Source organism: Carcharodon carcharias, chromosome 5 (genome assembly GCF_017639515.1).
Source record: "Carcharodon carcharias isolate sCarCar2 chromosome 5, sCarCar2.pri, whole genome shotgun sequence".
Taxonomy (NCBI): Eukaryota; Metazoa; Chordata; class Chondrichthyes; order Lamniformes; family Lamnidae; genus Carcharodon; species Carcharodon carcharias.
Window position 1 is genome coordinate 110201666 of NC_054471.1, and position 24995 is coordinate 110226660.

At 46.9% G+C, this 24995-nt stretch overlaps 1 protein-coding gene across 3 annotated transcripts in view; it reads left to right on the forward strand.

Annotated features, from left to right (window-relative positions):
• lyst (lysosomal trafficking regulator) overlaps positions 1-13774 on the forward strand; it is a 364467-nt gene extending 350693 nt beyond the window's left edge. For all 3 annotated transcript variants that reach the window (XM_041187582.1, XM_041187584.1, XM_041187583.1), the window contains 2 exons: positions 9877-9948; positions 12464-13774. In XM_041187582.1, the coding sequence (XP_041043516.1) occupies positions 9877-9948; positions 12464-12602 (211 nt within the window). In that variant the 3' untranslated portion in view covers positions 12603-13774. The remainder of the gene's footprint in view (positions 1-9876; positions 9949-12463) is intronic.
• Positions 13775-24995: the final 11221 nt, after the last annotated feature.

Consider the following 24995-nt stretch of genomic DNA (forward strand, 5'->3'; position numbering starts at 1 on the left):
CCCAACTTTAAGTGAGAATTTACTGTACTGAAAAGTGTACTTGAACAGGTGGTGTAGGCAGCATAGGGGATACTTGCCTTTATTAAAACCATAGAATGGTTACAGCACAGAAAGAGTCTATATGGCCCGTTGTGTCTGTGCCAGCTCTTTGCAAGAGCAATTCACCGAGAGCCACTCCCCTGCCTTTTCCCTGAGTCCTGAAAAGCTTTCCTGTTCAGATTATCATTCAATCTCTTTTGAAAGCCCTGATTGAATCTGCCTCCACCACACTCACAGACAGTGCATTCCAGATCCTAACCACTTGCTCGTAAAAAAAAAAGCTTTTCCTCAAGTTACCATTGCTTTTTGTCAAGTCAACTTAAGTTGGTGGCCTTTTGATCCTTCTGCTAATGGGAACATTTTCTCCCCATCTACTCTGCCCAGATAACTCATGGTTCTGAAGATTTCCATCAAATCTTCTCTCACTCAACCTGCTCTTCTCCAAGGAGAACAACCCAAACTTCTTCCAATCCATCTACGTAACTGAAGTTCCTCAGTTACACATCCCTGGAACCATTCTTGTGAATCTTTTCTGCACCCTCTCTCATGCCTTCAAATCCTTTCTGAAGTGTAATGCCAGAACTGGATGTAGTACTTCAGCTGACACTGAACTTGTATTTAATACAGATTTTTTGTAACTTGCTTACTTTTGTACATGCCCCTATTTATGAAGCCCAAGATCCCATACAGTTTTGTAACCAAGTTTTCAATCTGCCCTGCCACCTTCAATGATATATGCACATATATGCCCAGGTCCCTCCATTTCTGTACCCTGTTTAGTATTCACAGAATCTCACAGTGCAGAAGAGGCCCTTCGGCCCATCGAGTCTGCACCGACACGTGCGAAACACCTGACCTACCTACCTAATCCCGTTTATCAGCACTTGGCCCATAGCCTTGAATGTTATGACGTGCCAAGTGCTCATTCAGGTACTTTTTAAAGGATGTGAGGCAACCTGCCTCCACCACCCTCCCAGGCAGCGCATTCTAGACCGTCACCATTCTCTGGGTAAAAAAGTTTTTCCTCACATCCCCTCTAAACCTCCTGCCCCTCACCTTGAACTTATGTCCCCTTGTGACTGACCCTTCAACTAAGGGGAACAGCTGCTCCCTATCCACCCTGTCCATGCCCCTCATAATCTTGTACACCTCGATCAGGTCACCCCTCAGTCTTCTGTGCTCCAACGAAAACAACCCAAGTCTGTCCAACCTCTCTTCATAACGTAAATATTTCATTCCATCCTGTTAATTTCCTCTGCATCCCCTCCAGTGCAATCACACCCTTCCTATAATGTGGTGACCAGAACTGTACACAGTACTCCAGCTGTGGCCTCACCAAGATTCTATTCAACTCCAACATGACCTCCCTACTTTTGTAATCTATGCCTCGATTGATAAAGGCTAGTGTCCCAAATGCATTTTTCACCACCCCACTAACATGCCCCTCCGCCTTCAGAGATCTATGGACTCACATGCCAAGGTCCCTTTGTTCCTCAGAACTTCCTAGTGTCATGCCGTTCATTGGATACTTCCTTGTAAAATTACTCCTTCCAAAGTGTATCACACTTTTTAGGGTTAAATTCTATCTGTCTCTTATCTGCCCATTTGACCATCCCGTTTGTATCTTCCTGTGGCCGAAGACACTGAACCTCACTGTTAACTACCTAGCCAATCTTTTACTCTTTATTTTATCAAGCAGCACTTGCTTAGCAATAACCTGCTCACTGATACTTAGTTTGGGTTCTGCCAGAATCACTCAGCTCCTGACCCCATTATAGGTTTGGTTGAAACATGGATAAAGGAGGTGAGGTGAGAGTGACTGCCCTTAACATCAAGGCAGCATTTGACCAAGTGTGGCAACAAGGAGCTCTAGCAAAAAAAAGTCATTGGGAGTTAGGGGGAAAACTCTTTGTTGGTTGGAGTCATACCTAGCGCAAAGGAAGAAGATTGTTGTCTCTGAGCTAGTGGAGGCTGCAGGTGAATGCAGTGACAGTTCTCCATTTGATGCATCCTCCCCTTGTGATTACCTGAGGCTTATTTAGCGCAAAGGAAGATGGTTCTGTGTCTCTGAGCTGGTGGAGAGTGCGGGTGGATGCATTTACGGTTCTTCGTTTGATGCATCCTCCCCTGTGATTACCTGGGGCTTATGGTTGGTCTGAAGCTCTTGTCTGGGCCAGCTGGTGCCTTTATAAGAGAGAAGATAGATTTTTTAAAAAATTTTTCATGGGATGTGGGTGTCGCTGGCTAGGTCAACATTTATTGCCCATCCCTAATTGCCCTTGAAAAGGTGGTGGTGAGCGGCCTCCTTAAACCACTGCGCTCCATGCGGTGCATGTAGACCTACACTGCTGTTAGGGAGGGAGTTCCAGGATTTTGACCTAGCGATAGTGAAGGAGCAGCAACATATTTCTAAGTCAGAATAGTGTGTGGCTTGGAGGGGTGGTGGTGTTCCCGTGTGTCTGCTGCCCTTGTCCTTCTAGATGGTAGCAGTCAGTGCTGCCTGAGGAGCCCTGGAGAGTTGCTGCAGCAAAGCAGAGGTCAGTCATCTCAGTTCCAGAGAAGGGTGGGGCGGGGCACATTGACTTCCCTCCAGAAGACCCTTGTCCTCGGAGTCAGGCAGGGGCCCTTGGGCACTCATAAGGAGGAGGGCCAGCAGCTGGAGACCCTGGGGCCATCCACCAAGGTGACTCTCCGAGTGTCCAGCCAATCCCAATCCCCTCTGCCTGTGACCCCATCGTCTCTTAGCTGTACAGGCCGAGAAGGGTGTACCTGCCCCACAGCAGGACCCAAAGCAGGCTGGGGGCCTCCAGGTCTTGGCCCTCCAGGTGAAGCCTGCTTAAGTCATCAAAGACCATGGGGCGTAACAGTCAGCAGGCTGCCTGCACCTCTGCCATGGATGTTGGGGATGCACTAAGAAGTAGCAGTTGGGTTAGAAAGATTAAGAAACTTCAATATCACTTTTAGATCATGGGTGTTCACTCACTGTATATATAATGCACCTTTGTAAATACATTTGCTGTTCATGGGAAAGGTCTTGTCATTTGAAACCATATGCACATACGTGCCCTCTTTTTTTGTCAGGGTGAACCATGCACTCACTCAGTAATTGCCTCCCTTTGTGAGCCTCACGTTCATGTGATGTTTAGCTGAATCATGATAGTTACTTGGCCCTTGTGTTATATCAGGGAGATGTGTCAAACTCTTGACTAGAAGTGTTTGCAAATTGTGTTAATAACATCTACTCCTTTCAAGACAACATGGAGTTAGGCACCCTGAATAGCCTTGGAGGGTTAGCTATAATTGCTTCTCAAAATGAGATGGCTGTCTTCATTATTAATGCCAAAGCACAAGAGCTGCAGCCATGATGGTCCCTCCAACCATGTGGGGTTCACTGTCTGCTAAACTTTCTCATTAAGGTGGCGACGACTGCATCAAGTCCTTTGACGGAGTTTTTGGGCTGTAGTGCCAACTTTCACTTCCCAGAGTGCACGGATACAGGGTTTACTACTGGCCTTTCCAAAGATTAAGACCCGGTGAATCATGAGAGCTGAAGGTGGAAGTTCGAATGCTGAACTTGCTCTTGATGTTACTGGTTGTAAAGGCATTTCAGTGAACTGACATAGCACTAAGGGCAAGAAGGAATGTGGCCATGTCCCATTGCCTGCACCTTACTCCACCTGGAATCTTGTTGCTTTCAGTGTGGTACAGGCACATGTTTCATGCCGTGCTTCTTCAATGGCATCCACACATAAAAGCTGATCCTCATTTCCCTCTTCAGGTCCCTGCTCTTCATTGCCTGAGAGCTCTCAGCCTCCTCCATGTCTCCCTTTGAAGCACCAAGTTGTGAAGGGTGCAACAGACCACAATTATGCAGGACACCCTCTGTAGAGAGTACTGCAGAGCCCCGACTGAGCAGTCCAAACATCAAAGCGCATCTTCAGGATGCCGATGCATCGTGCAGAGCTATGCGCCGCGTTGTATCTCTCCTCCGAGGCACCCTGAGGACAATTCACAGGTGTCATGAGCCATCGTTTGAGCAGATACCCCTTATCCAAAGCAGGCAGCCCTCTAATCACTCAGGCCCTTCAAATATGTGAGGCACCTGAGAGTGACTCAGGATGTTTGTGTCATGACAAGTCCCAGGGTACCTGGCACAAATGTGCATATGTGCTTCTGATGATCACACCAGTTGAATGTTCAAGGAGTGGAACCCTTTCCTGTTAGTGAACATCAGGGGCTGTTGCCATGGAGCTCTCAAAGCCTCTGTACAATTGATTTCACCCTGCAGTCTAGGGAAGCCTGAGATAGCTGCAAACCTCAGAAATCCAGCAGCCTGGCTAGCTTCATTGAGTGTGAACTTCACATAATGATGAGCCTTACTGTGGAGGGCATCTGCCACCTCCTTGATATGTTTGTGTATTGAGGACTGTGAGATGCCACATAGGTCCCCTGTGAATCCCTGGAAGGATTCGCAGGTAAAAAAAATTGAGTGCTGCGGTGACCTTCAGGGGCAGTGGCAGGGTATGCCCTCCCAGTCCATGGGGCATAAGATCCTCCTGCGGTATGTGGCAGATATGATCCACCACATCTCTTGTCAAGTTTAGGCTTGCGTGGTCTTTCATTCATCTCCAAATAGGAAAGCCCTTTTTGGTTGACCCTTGGTCGTGTGAGTCGCCTCCGTGTGATGAATCTAACCTCCTCATCCCCCCAGTGTTGCTGGGGCTCCCCTAGACCATGGACCTCAGGCCGAGCCTGCCCTCGAAGCTGCGCTGGTGACTCTTCTCCTCCCCAATCGGATCACTGCCATGAAGAAGACAGCATTGAGCGCAGGCTCTATTATTCAATGCTGCTTCTTCCTGTGAACTGATAGATACAAAACGTTAATGAATACTGGGCAAATGTAGCAGATCTCCCACTTGCAATCAGCCATTGTCATGCCCTAGAGCTGCATCTGTGCTACTAGCTTTTTGCTTATGCAGCCTTGCAGCTGGGGTACAAATTCTCAGATCTAGGTGACCAAGCTACCAACCCTGATACTTGACATCTCAATCCCACGGAGGTTGGAAGAGATTTGGATGCGTTCACGAAATGTGCTACCATACCAAAGGCACTCCTGCAATCTCTGATCTCCTGATTAAGCTCAGCTAGCAATGACTGAATGCCCTTTGGCCCATTATCCATGCCATTTGGAGAGAGCACATTAGAGACTTTTATTGATGATCTGTCAGATATGCAGTGGCTGTGCTTCCTTAACAGTTGTCTGCATTTTCCATTCTCGTATACCTCTCGTTAATGTTCAAATGGAGCAACTGTATTGTGAAGCCAATGACTCCTGCGGTCTCTTGGTTAAAGCGCACCAAAAAGCATTGGCTCCAATTGCACCTTCTCAGGGAAGTCTTTCTCTTTTCTCTCAGCTCTGACTCTATTTCAGTGTTGTGACTTTAAGCAGTTTGAGGGTACCCCCTGAAAGGACCCCTTAGTTCGGCCGTGGATTCCTCCCACACTGCCTCAGACCGTTCCCGTGCAGATTCTTTTCCATTTTCAATTTTAAAGTGTACAGTAACTTCGGGGTTTCAAGATGGTGAAGCTGCATTTTTACTTTGAGACCAGCTTCAACCCTCCTTCTGTCAGTTTTTGGGTCCCTCCAATTTTCCTGGAACCTCATGATGTGCAGGTAGACCTCCCTCTAGTTATTCTCCTGCCTTCCTAGTAACCCTGGATCCCATTGTCATTGTGATGGACATTCCAGCTCTCCCTACTGAACCTATCATTGTTGATGTCTCCGTGCCCCATGTGGACCTCACCCCTCCTCTTCTTGAGGCTGTTTGCATGGTCACAAACAGAGGATAACCTCCCTAGGAGAGCTTTGAGTACTCCCCCCACCTCCTTTATTATATTTTCCCCATTTACAGGCTACAGATGCCTCCTCTAACCATGATCATCCCTTCTGCAGCCCAGTACCGAGCCAGACAGCCCCATTGCCACTGACTGTTATACGATGAACAAGTCATGCGCACCAAGCTGTGCCTTATCCTAGTTGAGCACACAGACCTTGCCTCCTGAAGCAGGATTACGAAGTGCTTACCATGCGTAGCCCTGCAGCATGGCCTGCAAAACCCCAGCACTGCCTTTAATCTCTCACTTTGATCCCTTGGCCCCAGACTGTCTTTCAATGAGCTGTCTTGTTCTGTCATGACTGATCACAACACAGTCTCCCTTCTCCACACCCTACCTTCCCAAATGATTGTCTCTGTAACCCATCCTTCTTGTGCCACACTAACGCACCCTCCACTGCCTCCCCCCTCCCCCCCAACCCCAAATCCCCACCACTTTCCAGAGTCTGCTTGCGTACATTTCAATTCCCATACACCCCCTTCCATGTCTGCCTTTTAGTCTTCCATATCAGACTCCTGCTTTCTCAGTGTTGGTCTACTCTTTGCCTGCCATCGTTACCCCCCCCAATCTCCCCAACCCCACCATACCACATTGACCCCCATGTTTCTGTCACCCTTCTCCTGCCACCTCGATTGCAATGCTGGTCTGTGTTTGAGTGCAGCCCTGCCTGAGACCCACAGCACACACTCAGTGCTGTTCTCCCAGAGTACGGGGGCACCCACCATGAGCAGACCAACCCTACACCCCCATCAGTGGTGTGGCACTGGTGTTGCTGAGAAACCAGAGCAATGCTGTTGCAAGTAGCCTTTGAATGTTGTGCACACCTTGAAGTCATGGGTGAAATGAGGGTGGACAGCTGCACGTCACTTAGACCAGTCTAACTTCCCACTGGCGTGACACAGGGGAGGGGAAATGTGATTTCAGCGAGTAATGTTTTTAATGAGCATTCATGACATGATAATGCATGCAAATGGTGTTCCTGACATGGATCAGAGGGAAACCCGACCTGCCATCAGCCTGCCATGAAAGAGGAAAAAATTAAAAATTGATTTCCCGCTGGCAGCATTCTGATTTTTGGCCCCTCTCTGAATTTTCCACTCCTGCACCCCACGAAACATGCTGTTAACAGGACTGGAAAATTTTGCCCATTGTGTCCAATCCTAGGCACCACACTTTAGGAAGGATGTGAAAGCACTCGAGAGAGTGCAGAAAAGATTTATGAGAATGGTTCCAGGGATGAGGAACTTCAGTTATATGGATAGATTTTAGAAGCTGGGGTTGTTCGCCTCAGAGAAGAGCAGGTTGAAAGGAGATTTGATCAAGATGTTCAAAATCATGAGGGGTCTGGACAGAGTAGATCGGGAGCAGCTGTTCCCATTGGAGGAAGGATTGAGAACTAGAGGACAACTATTTAAAGTATATGGCAAAACAGCCAAAGACAACATGAAAACTTTGTTTTTTACATAGGGAGTAGTTAGGATCTGGAATGGACTGCTTGTGAATGTAGTGAAGGCATATTCAGTTGTGGCTTTCAGAAGAGACTGTATAATTATCTGAAGAAAAACAATTTGCAGGTCTACAAGTTAAAAGAGGGGAGAGTGATACTAGTTGAGTTGCTGTTGTAGAGGGCCAGCATAGACACAATGGGATGAATGCCCTCATGTGCTGTAACCATTCTATGATTCTATAAATACTTAGCTACCTCTTGCCAAGATTTCTTCCACAATATCTCCTAAACCCACAACCTCTTATCTGGAAGAACAAGGGCAGTAAGAGTGTCAGAACACCACCACCTCCAAATTCCTCTCCAAGTCCTGACCTGGAACTATATCACCATTCCAGCAGCATCGCTGGGTCAAAATCCTGGAAAGGAGTACCTTCACCAGATGGACTCCACTGTTTCAAGAATGAAGCTCACAGCTGGCAATTAGGGTTGGACAATAAACAGGGCAAATGAAGGCAATGCATATAGGCAGCCTGGACTCTAGGTGAGTTAGTAATCATTAATACACACAGTATCAAATAAAGTGTGTTATCATCTGAAGGAAACAGATTTATAGACACTTTCAATATTTGAATTCAAATTCTCAAATATCTCTGGTGGGATTTGAACCCCTGTGCGCTGAACTATTAACCCAGTAATGTAACCACTTCACCCTACAAGAAACTTCTTTCTCATTTGATCACATTTTTCTCTTTCCAACCTCAGTATAAACATGTGTTTGAACTCTGTGATGTCAGAGGGTTGAGGCCACATAACTTGGAATTGACCACCTTGCTGACTGTTAAGGGACTGAGATTTCGAGAATCACATTCCCTAAGCTCTCAAAAGTGGAAGTTCAATATTTCAACAAAAAGCGCAGATGTATATTTAATGGAAGGCTGTCGGCATTGTTGTTGTCCTAACTCTTAATGTGCTGATATCAAATTCCTCTGCTGTTTTAATAGAACTGGTAATCTGTTTAAAGTAACACAAGAAAGAGCTGCAAGAGAAGACCATATGGCCCATCAAACCTGCTCTGTCATTTGATATGATCATGGTTGATCTTAGGCTTCAACTCCAGTTTCCCATGTGTTCCCCATATCCCTTGATTTATGAGAGACCAAAAATCTGTCTGAAATGCCCTCAAATGTGTTAAATGATGGTATATCCACAACCCTGTGGGGCAGAGAATTCCAAAGATTCACAACCCTTGAATCAAGAAATTTCTCCTCACTTGAGTCCTAAATGATCAGCACCTTATTGTGAAACTGTGCCCCCTTGTTCCTGATTCCCCAGCTAGGGGAATTAACCTCTGTGTCTACCTGTCAAGCCCTTCATGATCTTGAAAGTTTCAGTGAGGTCACCAGATAACCTCTCATTCTTCTTAACTGTGGAGAATGTGAACCAAATTTACTTGACCTCTCATCATAGGACAAACCTCTCATCTCAGGACCAATCCAGTGAACCTTCTCTATACTGCCTCCAATGCAATGGAATTGAATATCTCCTTAAATATCTGCCACTGTTCATCAACTGTCCTACCTTGTAGTCTTCCTTCCCAGTCCACTAGGACCAAATCTGCCCCCATGCCTATGTAGTTACCTTTGTTTAACTCCAGAGCACTAGTATGGGACTAAAGTTTCTGGCTCTCAAACTGAACTTGAAATTCTAGTATGCTATGATCACTCTTCCCTAGAGCATCCTTTACTCTGAGATCATTAATTCATCCCATCTCATTACACAAAACCAAATTGAGAATAGCCTGCTCCCTAGTTGGTTCCACAACATATTGCTCCAAGAAACAATCTCCAGTACACTCTATGAACTCTCCCTCGAGGCTACCCTTGCCAATTTGATTGGTCCAGTCTATATGCATATTAAAATCACCCATGATTATTACCATGCCTTTCTTACATGCTCCCAGTATTTCCTGGTTTATACTGCGCCCTACCGCTGAACTACTGTTTGGGGAACTATAGATTGCTCCCACCAGGGATGACTTTCCCTTGCTATTTCTTATTTTTACCCACACTGACTCTACGTCTTGCTCTCCAGTGCCTATATCATTCCTCACTATAGCACTGATCTCTTCCTTTAATAACAAAGCTACACCACCTCCTTTTCCTTCTTGCCTATCCTCCCGAAACACTCCAAACCTGTTCTCCCTGTAACCACGTCTCGTAATCGCCATCAAATCATATACTATAACTCTGCCTCATCACACAACACCAGATCTAAACTAATTTTATCCCTAGTTAGTTTTTCTCCAGGAAACTGTCAGGAAAGCATTCTGCAAACTCATCTTCCAGGCCATCTTTGCCAATTTAATGGTCCAGTCTATATGTTGATTAAAGTCCTCTACTATTACATTGTCTTTGTTACAAGGTCCAATAATTTCTTGTTTGATGCGCTGTCAAAAAAATGACAAGTTAACTATTAAACATTTCTGTGTCATTTAGGCTGTGGAGTACTTGGGACCTGAAGCCTGTTCGGGAAATTACCTTCCCCAAGTCAAATCGGCCAATTGTCAGGTAAGATTGAGCAAAATACTATCCACCGTGAAAAATCAACCATAGCTGGTTCAATGTGAATTTACATGAAATTCCTTCTCATGGACACAATGATCTGTGTTGTGCAGTATGGATGGTGCCATATTCAATGCAAATGCTGCCCAAGTACGCTGTGTATTTCCAAATTACAGCACGTTCTAGGAATAGACTTTCAGATGGACAAGGCGAAACCAATCTCTAGTTGTGAACAAGAGATGAGCTTTGGGTTTCTAATTATGGCATTTTTCACATCCCTGATTATAAGTGTCCATCATTGGCATCTGTGCCTTCAGCTGCTGAGGTCCTTAGTTCTGGAATTCCACCTCCCCCTCCACCCCACAATTCTTTTCTTACATTTTTCCCTTCCTTTAAGATGCACCTTAAAGGTGTACCTCTGACCAAGCCTTTGGTCACTTGTACTAATATTTCCTTTTGTGGCTTGGTGTCAGATTTTATTTGATAATGCTGCTCTATAGCACCTTATAGATGGTTTTACTACATTAAACAAGCTATAGAGAGGCAGTTGTTGCTTAAAAACCTATCAAATTGGCAAACCGTTAACTGTTGATAGGGGAAAGTAAACTCTGGTGACATTTGGCTGTTGGATTAGTGTGTCATTTTCAGCTACTCGCCCAGAACTGTCCAAATATAATTCAGCTGAACTTGGAGCAAATGTGTACAAAATCTAAAGCGAAATGCAGACTAGCACCCCAAAATTTCCATGGTGTAGAAGATGGCTTCCATGTTAATGTTTGTTACATTTAATTTTTTTTGTTTTTGCAATGAGATAGTAATTTGCTCTCCCCATCACTTTCTTTCATCTCCTCATTCCCTACATTTTTCCACCTCAGGCCACAGGGTGGATATGGCCACCAGCTTTTCTCTAAATAATTCCTCAGGCATGTCAGAGTGGCTTGATGTGACCAGTCTTTCACTTCCTTCTCTCAGTCCGTGAGGAGCATGTGGCCTCCATTTAGTGCCTCTGGTTCTGTGGCAGGAAATTGTGGGTAGGATCATGAATCCCTTATACTGTAGCATTGTTATTCTCTCTCTGATTTTACTCCACTCTCCCTAATCCCCCTGTAACACAAGTAAACATGCAGATGACTCATTCCAGGCCTTTGTCAGTGATGTGCATGTGACGGACGTTGACTGCAATCTCAGGTTTTACTTTTTTCCTTACTTCAATCTCTCAGAATTCACCAACAAGCACAACAAAGCCTTGGATGCAGTTATCAGTCTGAGAATGATAGCTGCTGTTTGGGTACCAGGCTGAATCATGCTTCCATTGTTTGGTGTCTGCCTGCCTGACTGTAGCATGTGCCCACGAGATGGCTGTGCAATGCCTGGATATACATGAGCTCAGATCTGTTTTGCAGCAGCTAGAAACTTAAATACTGAAGGCATGAAGGGAAAATTCCCGCTCTCTAAAAAGAAATAACAAACTTGTATTCATATAACACCTTTCATAATTACAGGATATCCCAAGGCACTTTACAGCCAATAAAGTGTATTTTGAAGTGTAATCTCTGAAGAATCATACGGACTCAAAACATTAACTCTGTTTTCCACAGATGCTGTCAGACCTGAGTTTTTCCAGTATTTTTTGTTTTCGTTTCAGATTTCCAGCATCCCTTCAGTATTTTGCTTTTATCTTTTACTTTTGAAGTGTAATCTTTGTTGTAATGTAGTAAACGTGGCAGCCAATTTGCATGCAGCAAGCTCCCATAAACAGCAATATGATAATTACATCATCTATTTTAATGAAGGTTAAATATTGGCCAGAGCACCAGGGAGAACTCTGCTGCTCTTCTTTGAATGGTGCCATGATATCATTAATATCCATCTTGGAGAGTGCAGCACTTCTTCAGCACTGCACTAAAGTGCTAGCCTAGATTATGTGCTCTAGTCTCTGGAGTGGGGTTTGGAATTATGACCTTCTGACTCAGGCAAGGCAAATACCTGCTTAGCCTCTTAGCATTGCTGAACATTTAAACTAAAGTCCAGTAGGTTTAAAAAATGCCCAGAACTTCTGAAGTGCTTGAATACTTTGTAAACTAGGTTTGTAAAGTAAAATTAAGATCTGTGCAGAAACAAAACTATGCAATTTACTATCCTTCCTTCAGGGAACACCTTTTAATTCATTATGGACCCTGACTGTTTAATGCAAAATCAGGGGTTGTACAATGCAAAATCATTACACTCCACTGAAAATCTTGCTGCATAAATACAGTATGAGTGTAGCTCCATGAAAAAATTACTGGAGAACAGTCAATCTTTATGGAAGCAGACTCCAGCAAGGAGTCATTAATCTTAAGGAGAGGAGAAAATGATCGGCAAAGGTGAAAATAAATTACATTTGTAGTTGTAATTTTCATTGTGCTGAAGGTCAAAAGACAAACAAAAAGCTGGGTAAGATCCTTAGTTAAACGTTTAGCACATTTTTGATAAAAATGCTTTTGACTTTAAAGGTTATTTTCTCTTTTGTATCCTATAGTCTCACATTCTCCTGTGATGGCCATCACCTCTACACAGCAAACAGTGATGGCACCGTGATAGCCTGGTGTCGTAAGGACCAACAGCGGATGAAGCTCCCCATGTTTTATTCCTTCCTAAGCAGTTATGCTGCCGGCTGAAGGCTAACCCTGTGACTAATTTATACCAATCACTGTGCTCTCATGGGTGGGGTGTTCAAAGATAGGGGAAATAAAGTGTTCCCCTCTCAGTTGTAAATATTCTAAATGCAAAAGATGCCCATAAAAGGAACAGGTGGTTTTCCTCAATCCACAGAACAAGATGGAATATGGAAAAAGATCAGCAGAGCAGTTTTCATCATTATAATTTGCTACCTTCCTGCCCATGATGGGAATCCTTGACTTTGTTGCATATGCAGTCCTTCGAATTACTGCCAGTTCCAAACTGGCAAACTAAAACTCATTTGCACCAATTTGTGTTTGATGTAAATTATGCAATGTGTCTGGTTGGTAACTTTACAGAGTGCAATATTTTCTACTTCAGAATCTACATACAATTTTGCATACAATGCACATGAGACCAAACAGGTTAATGAGATACAAGAATAACAGAACCAGTTACATAAAGGAGCATGGGATGAAGATATAAAAGCACCTTAAACCTATGTTTGTGCACGCAGCATTTATCTACAACTGTCTCGAATGTTTAAGTTCATCTTTGCAAGTGCTGCCATTTCTTATATTTTTTCCTTGAAAATTATTCTGTCGTCTTAATAATTTGATGCAGATTGTTCCTTCCCCATCACCTTTTATAACTAACATTGAGCAGACTCCAAATTGAGAGATAAGGATTCATTTGGCTGGTCCTTAAAGATTGCAAGAAAAGATACATGTAGTATCCTAAAGTGAATGGATGCAAGAGTTTCTATACAGAAAATTATGTTGGCTTTATTGAAGATACAACACTGGGGTTAATTAGGTTATTTGTGGTTAGGCTGTTACCCACTCGTGTTAAATACATAACTATTTATTTAACTGGAGGGCTAACTTTAAGACTGCCACTTTCCCTCTGGAAGTTGTGTTTTGATTATTGTTCTTAATCATATTTAAAAAATAAAGAGTTAAAAAATGTGCATTTTGCAAGTATTTTGGAGGAAGTGAGGAGCTAGTTTGCTGATAATTAAAACTTTGGTGAACATTAATTTAAAAATCCTTGAAACCAGTGTTCCTCAGACTTTGAAAGTGAGCAATTCCTGTCTTTTGTACTTCTATTCCTGATATATCTGTACAAAGTATTTGTGATGGATATTTGAACATTAAATTAACTATAATCTGATAAACCTTTCCATTCTTGGCCTTTTATTCTATTATTTTATTTTGCTGATATTTTAAACTTCAACTAACATTAATTTTAAAATTCATGAAACCAGTGTTCCTTAGACTTTGAAATTTTAAATTTCTCATCTAAATGCTGTCCTCAGTGACATCATCCGATTTCCGTGAGAAGATTTTGATGGTATTTGGGTGAGCAGCTGAGAAGGAAAATTTTAAACAAGGTAAGCGGGGTGGAACAAAGTGAGATGCTCAAAGGAGGAGAAAATGGCCGAGGGGTAAAGGGATAGGCCAAGGTGTGATATGGTGATGGGAGCCACACCATTACCATGACAGTCTTGATGGGACAAGTGGTGGAAGGTATAGGCTGGTGGAAATGCTTTATTTAGAGGGAAGGTGTCATCATCCCTCCGCCAGGTTTTCGGGAAGGCCATGATGTCGATGCAGCCATCCACAATAAGCTCCTGGATACCAAGGGCTTTGTTAACATGACAACATAAGAAATAGGAGCAGGAGAAGACCATATGACCCATCAAGCCTGCTCCACCATTCAGTATGATCATGGATGATCTTAGGCTTCAACTCCACTTTTTAGCCTACTCCCCATATTTTTGGCCTTAAATGTATTCAACAATGGTACATCTAAAACCAGTGGAATTGAGAATTCTAAAGATTCACAACCCTTTGAGTGAAGAAATTTCTCCTCATCACAGCCCTAAATGATTGGTCCCTTATCCTGAAACTGTGTCTTGCGCACGAACAGGGGGGAGAGCTCATCCTGAGTGAGACACAGCCAGAGTGAGTGTGGGTATTGACAATTTGGTGCACAGTGGGAATTCGGTGCATTGGGGAAGAGGTACTTTTTGTATTTTTTCCTTGCTATCCAACTTCTTAAATCTTCAGAGCGTGGCCTTGCCCTGCTGCAGCAGTAAAGGCTACAAGGGAAAGGAATGACTGGTAAGTAGTAGGTAAGGTCGGGTAAGTATTTACTACTTTAATTGTTTATAGTTTAAGGTCTTTTTGTGGTTAAAAGTTTGTATATTCTATGGTAATGAAGATCGGGAAAGAAGGGCCCTAGAGTAACTGATTTAAAAGCTTTAATTTAAATGGATAAGTCATGGCAGGAAAGCTCAAAGCTGTGGTGTATTCCTCCTGCTTCATGTGGGAAACCGGGGACATTTCCAGTACCCGGAACCAGCATGTGTGCAGGAAGTGTGACCAGCTGCAGCTCCTGGAAGCACGAGCTTCAGAGCTGGAATGGCGGCTGGGGACACTGTGGAGCATCCACGAGTCTCAGAGCACCGTGGATAGCACATTTAGAGAGGTGGTCACACCGCAGCTGAAGGGACTTGAGGAAAGAAGGGAAGGGATGACCACCAGGCAGTCCAAGAGAAACAGGCAAGTAGTTCAGGAGTCCCCTGGGATCCCACTAGCAAATCAGTATTCCATTTTGGAGGTTGATGAGAGCACTGGTTCCTCCAGGGAGTGCAGACAGAGCCAAGCTTCTGGCAACACAAGCAGCCTGTCTGTACAGGAGGGGAGGAACAGCAATAGTAATAGGGGATTCTGTAGTCAGGGGAACAGATAGGCGCTACTGTGGCCGTCAACATTTCTCCAGGATGGTATGTTGTCTCCCTGGTGTCCGGGTTCGGGATTGCCACTGAACAGCTGCAGGACATCCTGAAGGGGGAGGGTGATAAGGCAGGGGTCATGGTACATGTTGGTACCAATGACATAGGTAGAAAGGGGGTTGAGGTCTTGCATCAAGAATTCAGGGAGTTAGGCAGTAGACTAAAAATCAAGACCTCTTGGGGTGTAACCTCTGGATTACTCCCAGTGCCACGTGCTAGCGAGCTCAGAAATAGAATAGCGCAGATGAATACGTGGCTTAAGAGTTGGTACAGGAGGGAGGGTTTTAGATTCCTGGATCACTGGAACCGTTTCTGGGGAAGGTGGGACCTGTACAAGCTGGACAGTCTACATCTGAACCAGAGCAGGACCAACATCCTTGCGGGCGGGTTTGCTAGTGCTGTTGGAAAGAGTTTAAACTAATTCGGCAGGGGCAGGGGACACAATGTTAGCAGAATAGGGACACAACAGGGATACAGTAAAACAATGAAGTCAGAGAAAGTACAGCTGCATTAAGTTTCAAGGGAGTAATGCAAGGCTTAATGGCCTCTAATGCCAGGAGTATAACTGGTAAAACAGATGAGTTAAGGGTGAGGATTGACACATGGAATTGTGATATAGTTGCCATCACTGAGATGTGGTTGAGGGAGGGGCAGGATTGGCAGCTCAACATTCTGGGATATAGAATCTTCAGGCAAGACAGAGGAGGGGGGTAAAAGAGGAGGAGGCATTGCATTATTAGTTAAGGAGTCAGTTACACTGGTAGAGCCAAATAGGGCAAAACAGAGCTGGGCAGAGCCAAACAGCTTTGAGCAGAGCCAGGCAGAGCCAAACAGAACCTGGCAGAGCCAAATAGAGCCAGGCAGAGCCAATCAGAGGCTGGCAGAGCCATGCTGAGTCAAACAGAGCCTGGCAGATCCAGAAAACAGCCTGGGAGAGCCAAACAAAGCCAAGCAGAGCCAAACAGATCCTGGCAGAGCTAAATAGAGCAAACTAGAGCCAAACACAGCCTGGCAGAACAAACACAGCCAAACAGAACTGGCAGAGCCAAACACTGCCAAATAGAGGCTTACAGAGCCAAGCAGAGCGAAACAGAGCCTGGCAGAGTGAAACAGCCTGGCAAAGCCAAAAAGAGCTAAACATAGCCAGGCAGGGCTGTACAGAAGCTGGCAGAGACAAACACAGCCAATCAGCCTGTCAGAGCCAAACAGAACCTGACATAGCCAAACGGAGCCAAACAGAGCCTGGCAGAGCCTAGCAGAGGCAAATAGAGCTAGACAGAGCCAAGCAGAGGCTGACAGAGGCAAACTGAGTCAAAGAGAGGCTGGCAGAACCACACAAAGCCTGGGAGAGCCAGAAAACTGCTTGGCAGAGCCAAACAAAGCCAAGCAGAGCCAAACAGAGCCTGTCAGTGCCAAACAGAACCAAACATAGCCAAACAGAGCATAGCAAAGTCAGTGAGAGCAAAACAGAGCCTGGCTGAGCCAAACAGAACCTACCAGAGCCAAACAGAGCCTGGCAGAGCCAAACAGGTTCGAACAGAGCCTGGCAGATCCAAACAGAGCCAACAAGACCAAGACAGTGCGAAACAGAGCCTGGAAGAGCCAAGCAGAGCCGTACAGAAGCTGGCAGAGCCAAACACAGCCAATCAGAGCCAAACAGAACCTGGCATAGCCAAATGGAACCAAACAGCCTAGCAGAGGCAAACAAAGCCAGGCAGAGCCAATCAGAGTCTGGCAGAGGCAAACTGAGTCAAAGAGAGGTTGGAAGAACCACACAGACCATGGCAGAGCCAGAAAACAGCCTGACAGAGCCAAACAAAGCCAAACAGAGCCAGGCAGTGCATTGCAGAGCCAAACAGAACCAAACAGAGTAAAGCTGAGCCAAGCAGAGCCAAACAGAGCCTGGCAAAGTCAAACACAGCCAAAGAGAGCGAAGCAAAGCCTGGCTGAGTGAGACAGAGCCAAACAGAGCATGGCAGAGCCAAACAGAGCTCAACATAGCCAGGCAGAGCCATTCAGAGCGAAGCAGACTGTGGCAGAGCCTGTAAGAGACAAACAGAGCCTGACAGCGCCAAACACAGCCAAGCTGAGTCCAACAGATCCGGGCAGAGCCACAAAGCGCCTGTCAGTGCCATACAGAGGCTGGCAGACCCAGAAACGTGCCTGGCAGAGGCAAGCAGATCCAAGCAGAGCCAAAGGTAGCCAAAATGACCTAAACAGTGCCAAGCAGAGCTTGGCAGAGGCAAACAGAGCCAGGCAGAGACAAACAGAGCCTGGCAGAGGCAATCAGAAACTGGTAGAGCCATACAGAGCCTAGTGTAGCCACACACAGCCAAACAGAGCTTGCAGAGCCAACAGAGCTAAACAGAGCCTGTCACAGCCAATCAGTGCCTGGCAGAGGCATTCAGAGCCTGCCAGAGGCAAGCAGACCCAACCTAAGTCAAACAGAGCCTGGCAGAACCAAACAAAGCCTGGCAGAACCAATCAGAGCCAAACAGAGGCTAAAAGGTGACAAGTAGAGACTGGCAGAGCCAAACAGAGCCTGTCAGAGCCAGAAAGGAGCCTGGCAGAGTGAAACAGAGCCTGGCAGAGTGAAACCAAGGCTGGCATATCCAAACAGAGCCTGGCAGAGCCAAACACAAGCAAACAGAGCCAAACAGTGCCAAAGAAAGGCAAACAGAGATTGGCAGAGACAAATAAAGCCAAGCAGTGCCAAACAGAGCCTGGCATAGTCAAACGGAGTCTGGCAGAGCCAAACAGAGCCTGGCAGATGTATACAGAGCCAATCAGCCAAACAGAGTGTAGTGTAGCCACACAGAGCCAAATAGAGCATAGCAAAGCCTGTCTGAAGCAAGCAGAGACTGGCAGAGCCAGAAAAGAGCCTGGCAGAGCGAAGCAGAGCCAAACAGATTCAAAGAGAGCCAAATAGAGCCTGGCAGAGCCAAACAGACCCAAACAGAGACTGGTGGAGCCAAACAGAGCCTGACTGAGCCTGGCATAGCCAATCAGAGCTAAACATAGCCAGACAGAGCCATTACAGAGCCTGGTAGAGCCAAACAGAGCATGGCAGAGCCTATCAGAGCCAAGCAGTGCCTGGTAGAGCCATACAGAGCCTGCCAGAGGCAAGCAGAGCTAAACTGAGTCAAACAGAGCCTGGCAGAGAAAAACAGAGCCTGTCAGATGCAATCAGAGCCAATCAGAGCTTGGCAGAGCGAAACAAAGTATGGCATAGCCAAACAGAGCCTGGCAGTTGCAAGCAGAGCCAAACAGAGCTTGGCAGAGCCTAGTGTAGCCACATAGAGCCAAACAGAGCCTGGCAGAGCGAATCAGAGCTTGGCAGATGCAAACAGAGCATGGCAGAGCCTGTCTGAGACAAGCAGAGCCAGAAAAGAGCCTAGCAAAGTGAAACAGAGTCAAACAGTGCCGTATAAAGCCAAACAGAGGCTAACAGTGCCTAGCAAATCCTGGCAGAGACATACATAGCCAAACAGAGTCTGGCAGAGCCAAACAGAGCCAAACACAGCAAAGCTGAGCCTGACAGAGCCAAATAAAGCCAAGCAGAGCCTGGCTGGGCCATGTAGAGGCTGGTAATGCTAAATAGAGCTTGGCAGTGACAAACAGAGCCAATGAAAGCCAAATAGAGCCAACCAGACCTTGGCAGAACCAAACAGAGACTACTGTAGCCACACAGAGCCCAATAGAGCCTGGCAGAGCCAAACAGATTCAAACAGAGCCAAGCAGAGCCTGGCAGAGCCAAACATAACCAATCAGAGGAGGGAGAGCCAAACATATCCTGGCAGAGCCAAAGAGAACCTAATAGAGCCTGGCAAAGACAAACAGAGCCAAACACAGCAAAGCCGAGCCTGACAGAGCCAAATAAAGCCAAGCAGAGCCTGGCTGGGCCAAATAGAGGCTGGTAGTGTTAAATAGAGCTTGGTAGTAACAAACCGAGCCAAACAGAGCCAATGAGAGCCAAACAGATCCAACCAGACCTTGGCAGAGCCAAACAGAGCCTACTGTAGCCACACAGAGCCCAATAGAGCCTGGCAGAGCCAAACAGATTCAAACCGAGCCAAGCAGAGCCTGGCAGTCAATCAGAGCCAAACATAACCAACCAGAGGAGGCAGAGCCACATAGAGGCAAATAGAGCCTGGCAGAGACAAACTGAGCCAAACAGAGCTAAGCAGAGCCTGACAGGGCCAAATAAAACCAAACAGAGCCTGACAGAGCAAAACAAAGCCTGGCTGGGCCAAATGGAGGCTGGTAGGCCAAACAGAGCCTGGCATTGCCAAACTAAGCAATACAAAGCCAAAGCGAGTCTAACAGAGCCTGGTAGAACCTGGCAGAGCCAAACAGAGCCAATGAGAGCCAAACAGAGCCAACCAGACCTTGGCAGAGCCAAACAGAGCCTACTGTAGCCACACAGAGCCCAATAGAGCCAAGCAGAGCCTGGCAGAGTCATTCAGAGCCTGGCAGAGCCAAACATAACCAACCAGAGGAGGCAGAGCCAAACATATGGCAGAGCCAAACAGAGGCAAATAGAGCCTGGCAGAGACAAACTGAGCCAAACAGAGTTAAGCAGAGCCTGACAGGGCCAAATAAAACCAAGCAGAGCCTGACAGAGCAAAACAAAGCCTGGCTGGGCCAAATGGAGGCTGGTAGGCCAAACAGAGCCTGGCATTGCCAAACTAAGCGGTACAAAGCCAAAGTGAGTCTAACAGAGCCTGGTAGAACCCGGCAGAGCCAATCAGATCCAAACAGAGCCAAACAGTGCCTGGCAGAACCTGGCAAAGCCAAACAGAGCAAAACAGCGCCAAAGAGAGCCAAGCTATGACAAGCAGACCCTGGCAGTCCGAAACTGAGTCGAACAGAGCCTGGCAGAGCCAAACAGAGACAAACAGCCACACGGATGCCAACAGAGACTGGCAAAACCAAATAGCACCAGGGAGAGCCAAACAGATCCTGACTGAGCCTGTATTGTCATTCAGTGCTAAACATATCCAGGCTGTGCCATACAGAGTCTGCCACAGGCAAGCAGAGCTAAACTGAATCAAACAGAGCCTGGCAGAGACAAACAGAGCCTGGCAAATGCAATCGGAGCCAAACAGAGCCTGGCAGAAGCAAATGGAGTCTGGCAGAGCCAAACACAGCCCGGCAGATGTAAACAGAGCCAATCAGCCAAACAGAGCTTGGCAGAGCCAAACAGAGTGTAGTGTAGCCACACAGAGCCAAACAGAGCATAGCAGAGCATGTCTGAGGCAAGCAGAGCCTGGCAGAGCCAGAAAAGAGCGAGGCAGAGCCTGGCAGAGCCAATCACAACCAAACACAACCAGACAGTGCCAAGGAGATGCAAAAAGAGACTGGCAGAGCGAAATTGAGTCAAACAGAGGCAAACAGAGCCAACCAGACTTGGCAGAGCCAAACAGAGCCAACCAGACCTTGGCAGAGCCAAGCAGAGCCTAGTGTAGCCACACAGAGCCCAATAGAGCCTGGCAGAGCCAAGCAGATTCAAACAGAGCCTGGCAGAGTCAATCAAAGCCTGGCAGAGCCAAACATAGCCAACCAGAGGAGGCAGAGCCAAACATAACCTGGCAGAGCCAAACAGAGCCAAATAGAGCCTGGCAGAGACTAACTGAGCCTAACAGAGCTAAGCAGAGCCTAACAGAGCCAAATAAAGCCAAGCAGAGCCTGACAGAGATAAACAGAGCCTGGCTGGGCCAAATGGAGGCTGGTAGAGCCAAAAGAAGCCTGGGAGTGCCAAACAGAGCCTGTCAGATGCAATCAGAGCCAAACAGAGCCTGGCAGAGTGAAACAAAGTATGGTATAGCCAAACAGAACCTGGTAGAGCCATACAGAGTCTGCCAGAGGCAAGCAGAGCTAAACTGAGTCAAATAGAGCCTGGCAGAGCCAAACACCACTAAACAGAACCAAACAGTGCCAAGGAGAGGCAAACAGAAACAGGCAGAGCGAAATTGAGTCAAAGAGAGCCAAACAGAGGCAAACAGAGCCTGGTAGAGCAAACTAGAGACAAACAGAGCCACATGGAGCCAGATAGATGCAGAAAGAGCCTGACAGAGCCTGGCAGAGACAGGCAGAGCAAAACAAAGCCTGGCAGATGCAAGCAAAGCCAATCAGAGCTTGGCAGAGCCAAACAGAGCCTAGTGTAGCCATATAGAGCCAAACAGAGCCCGGCAGAGTGATACAGAGCTTGGCAGATGCAAACATAGCCAAACAGAGCCTGGCAGAGCCAGAAAAGTGCCTAGCAAAGCGAAACAGAGTCAAACAGTGCCATACAAAACCAAACAGAGGCTAACAGTGCCTAGCAAATCCTGGCAGAGACATACAGAGTCAAACAGAGCCTAGCAGAGCCAACCAGAGCCAAACAAAGCCTGGCAGAGGCAAAAAGAGCCAACCAGAGGAAGCAGAGCCAAACAGAACCAAATAGAGTCAAACAGAGCATAGCAGAGCCTAACAGAGCCAAATAAAGCCAAGCAGAGCCTGGCAGAGCCAAACAGAGATAAAAACAAAAAAACTGCAGATGCTGGGAATCCAAAACAAAAACAAAAACAGAATTACCTGGAAAAACTCAGCAGGTCTGGCAGCATCGGCGGAGAAGAAAAGAGTTGACGTTTCGAGTCCTCATGACCCTTCGACAGAACTTGAGTTCGAGTCCAAGAAAGAGTTGAAATATAAGCTGGTTTAAGGTGTGTGTGTGGGGGGCGGAGAGAGAGAGAGAGAGAGAGAGGTGGAGTGGGGGTGTGGTTGTAGGGACAAACAAGCAGTGATAGAAGCAGATCTAACCATACCCCCACTCCAACTTTCTCTCTCTCTCTCTCTCCGCCCCACACACGCACACCATAAACCAGCTTATATTTCAACTCTTTCTTGGACTCGAACTCAAGTTCTGTCGAAGGGTCATGAGGACTCAAAACGTCAACTCTTTTCTTCTCCGCCGATGCTGCCAGACCTGCTGAGTTTTTCCAGGTAATTCTGTTTTTGTTTTTGTTTTGGGCCAAACAGAGGCTAGTAGTGTGAAATACAGCTTGTCAGTGACAAACAGAGCCTGGCAGAGCCAAACAGAGGCTAGTAGTGCGAAATACAGCTTGTCAGTGACAAGCAGAGCCTGGCAGAGCCAAACAGAGCCTGGCTGATGCAGACAGAGCCAATCAGAGCCAAGCAGAACTTGGGCAGAGCCAAACAGAGCCTAGTGTAGCCACACAGAGCCCAAAGAGCCTGGCAGAGCCAAACATAGCCAACCAGAGGAGGCAGAGCTAAACATAACCTGGCAGAGCCAAATAGAGCCTGGCAGAGACAAACTGAGCCAAACAGAGCTAAGCAGAGCCTGACAGAGCCAGATAAAGCCAAACAGAGCCTGACAGAGCAAAAAAAGAGCCTGGCTGGGCCAAACGGAAGCTGATAGATCCAAACAGTGCCTGGGAGTGCCAAACAGAGCCTGGCAGAGCCAAATAGAGCCAAACTGAACCTGGTATTGCCAAACTAAGCGATAGAGAGCCAACGCGAGTCTAACAGAGCCAAATAGTGCCCGGCAGAGCCTGGCAAAGCCAAACAGTGCCAAAAAGAGCCAAGCCGTGACAAGCAGAGCCTGGCAGTCCGAAACTGAGTCAAACAGGGCTAGGCAGAGCTAAATAGAGACAAACAGCCACAAGGATCCCAACAGAGACTGGCAGAGCCAAACACAGCATGCCAGAGGCAGACAGAGCCAATCAGAGCAAAACAGAGCCAAAAGGAGCCTGGCAGACACAAACAAAGCCTGGCAGTGCCAAACAGACCCAAATGGAGACTGGCGGAGCCAAACAGAGCCTGGCATAGCCAATTAGAGCTAAACTGACTGAGCCTGGCAGAGACAAACTGAGCCAAACAGAGCTAAGCAGAGCCTGACAGAGCCAAATAAAGCCAAACAGAGCTGGACAGAACAAATCAGAGCCTGGCAGTGACTAGCAGAGCTAAACAGAGCCTGGCTGATGCAGTCAGAGCTAAACAGAGCCAAACAGACCTTGGCAGAGCGAAACAGAGCCTAGTGTATCCACACAGAGCCAAATAGAGCCTGGCAGAGCCAAACAGATTCAAACTGGACCAAACGGAGGCTGGTAGAGCCAGACAGAGCCTGGCTGAGCCCAACAGAGCCAAACTGACCCTAGCATTGCCAGACTAAGTGATACAGAGCTAAAGCGAGTCTAACAGAGCCTGGTAGAACCTGGCAGAGACAATCAGATCCAAAAAGTGTCAGGTAGAGCCTGGCAAAGCGAAACAGAGCCAAACAGCGCCAAAGAGAGCCAAGCTGTGACAAGCAGAGCCTGGACGTGTGAAACTCAGTCAAACAGAGCAAGGCAGAGCCTGGCAGTGCCAAACAGACACACGGATCCAAACAGCACCAGGGAGAGCCAAACAGAGCATGGTAGAACCAAACAGAGCCTAGCAGAGCGAAACAGAGCCTGGCAAAGGCAAACAGAGCCAATCAGAGACAAACAGAGCCAAAACGTGCCTGGCAGACCCAAACAGAGCCTGGCAGATTCAATCAGAGCCTGGCCAAGGCAATCAGAGAGTTGTAGATCCAAACAGAGCCTCGTGTAGCCACATACAGCCACATAAAGCCTAGCAGAGACAAACAGAGCATGGCAGAGCCGGTCAGAGCCAAGCAGTGCCTGGCAGAGCCAAACAGAGCTTTACAGAGTCAAATCAATCCAAATAGAGCCTGGCAGAGCCAAATAGAGACTGGCAGAGCCAAACAGAGCCTAGTGTAGCCACATAGAGACAAACTGAGCCGGGCAGAACTAAACAGAGTCGGTCTGAGCCGAGCAGAGCCACAAAAGACCCTGGCAGAGCGAAACAGAGTCAAACAGTACTGTATAACGCCAAACAGAGGCTAACAGTGCTAGCTAATCCTGGCAGAGACACAGAACCAAACAGAGACTAGCAGAGCTGGCAGAGCCAAACAATGCCTGGCAGAGCCCAACAAAGCCAACCAGAGGAGGCAGAACCTGGCAGAGCCAGACAGATCCAAGTAGACTGGCAGAGACAAACAGAGCCTGGGAGAGCCAAGCAGAACTGACAGTGCCAAACAGAGCCTGGCTAATGCAAACAGAGCCAATCAGAGCCAACCAGACCTTGGCAGAACGAAACAGAACCTAGTGTAGCCACACAAAGCCAAATAGAGCCTGGCAGAGCCAAACAGAATCAGACTGGTCTGGACAGAGCCTGGCAGAGCCAAACATAGCCAACCAGAAGAGGCAGTGCCAAACAATTCCATACAGAGCCAAACAGAGCCTGGCAGAGCCAAGCAGAGCCAAACTGAACCTAGCATTCCCAAACTACGTGATACAGAGCCAAAGCAATTCTAACAGAGCCTGGTAGAACCTGGCAGAGCCAATCAGATCCAAACAGAGCCAAAGGGTGCCTGGCAAAGTGAAACAGAGCCAAACAGCACCAAAGAGAGCCAAGCCATGACAAGCAGAGCCTGGTAGAGTGAAACTGAGTCAAACAGAGCCAGACAGAGCCTGGTGGAGCCAAACGGAGACAAACAGCCACACGGATCCAAATAGAGACTGGCAGAGCCTAACAGCACCAGGGAGAG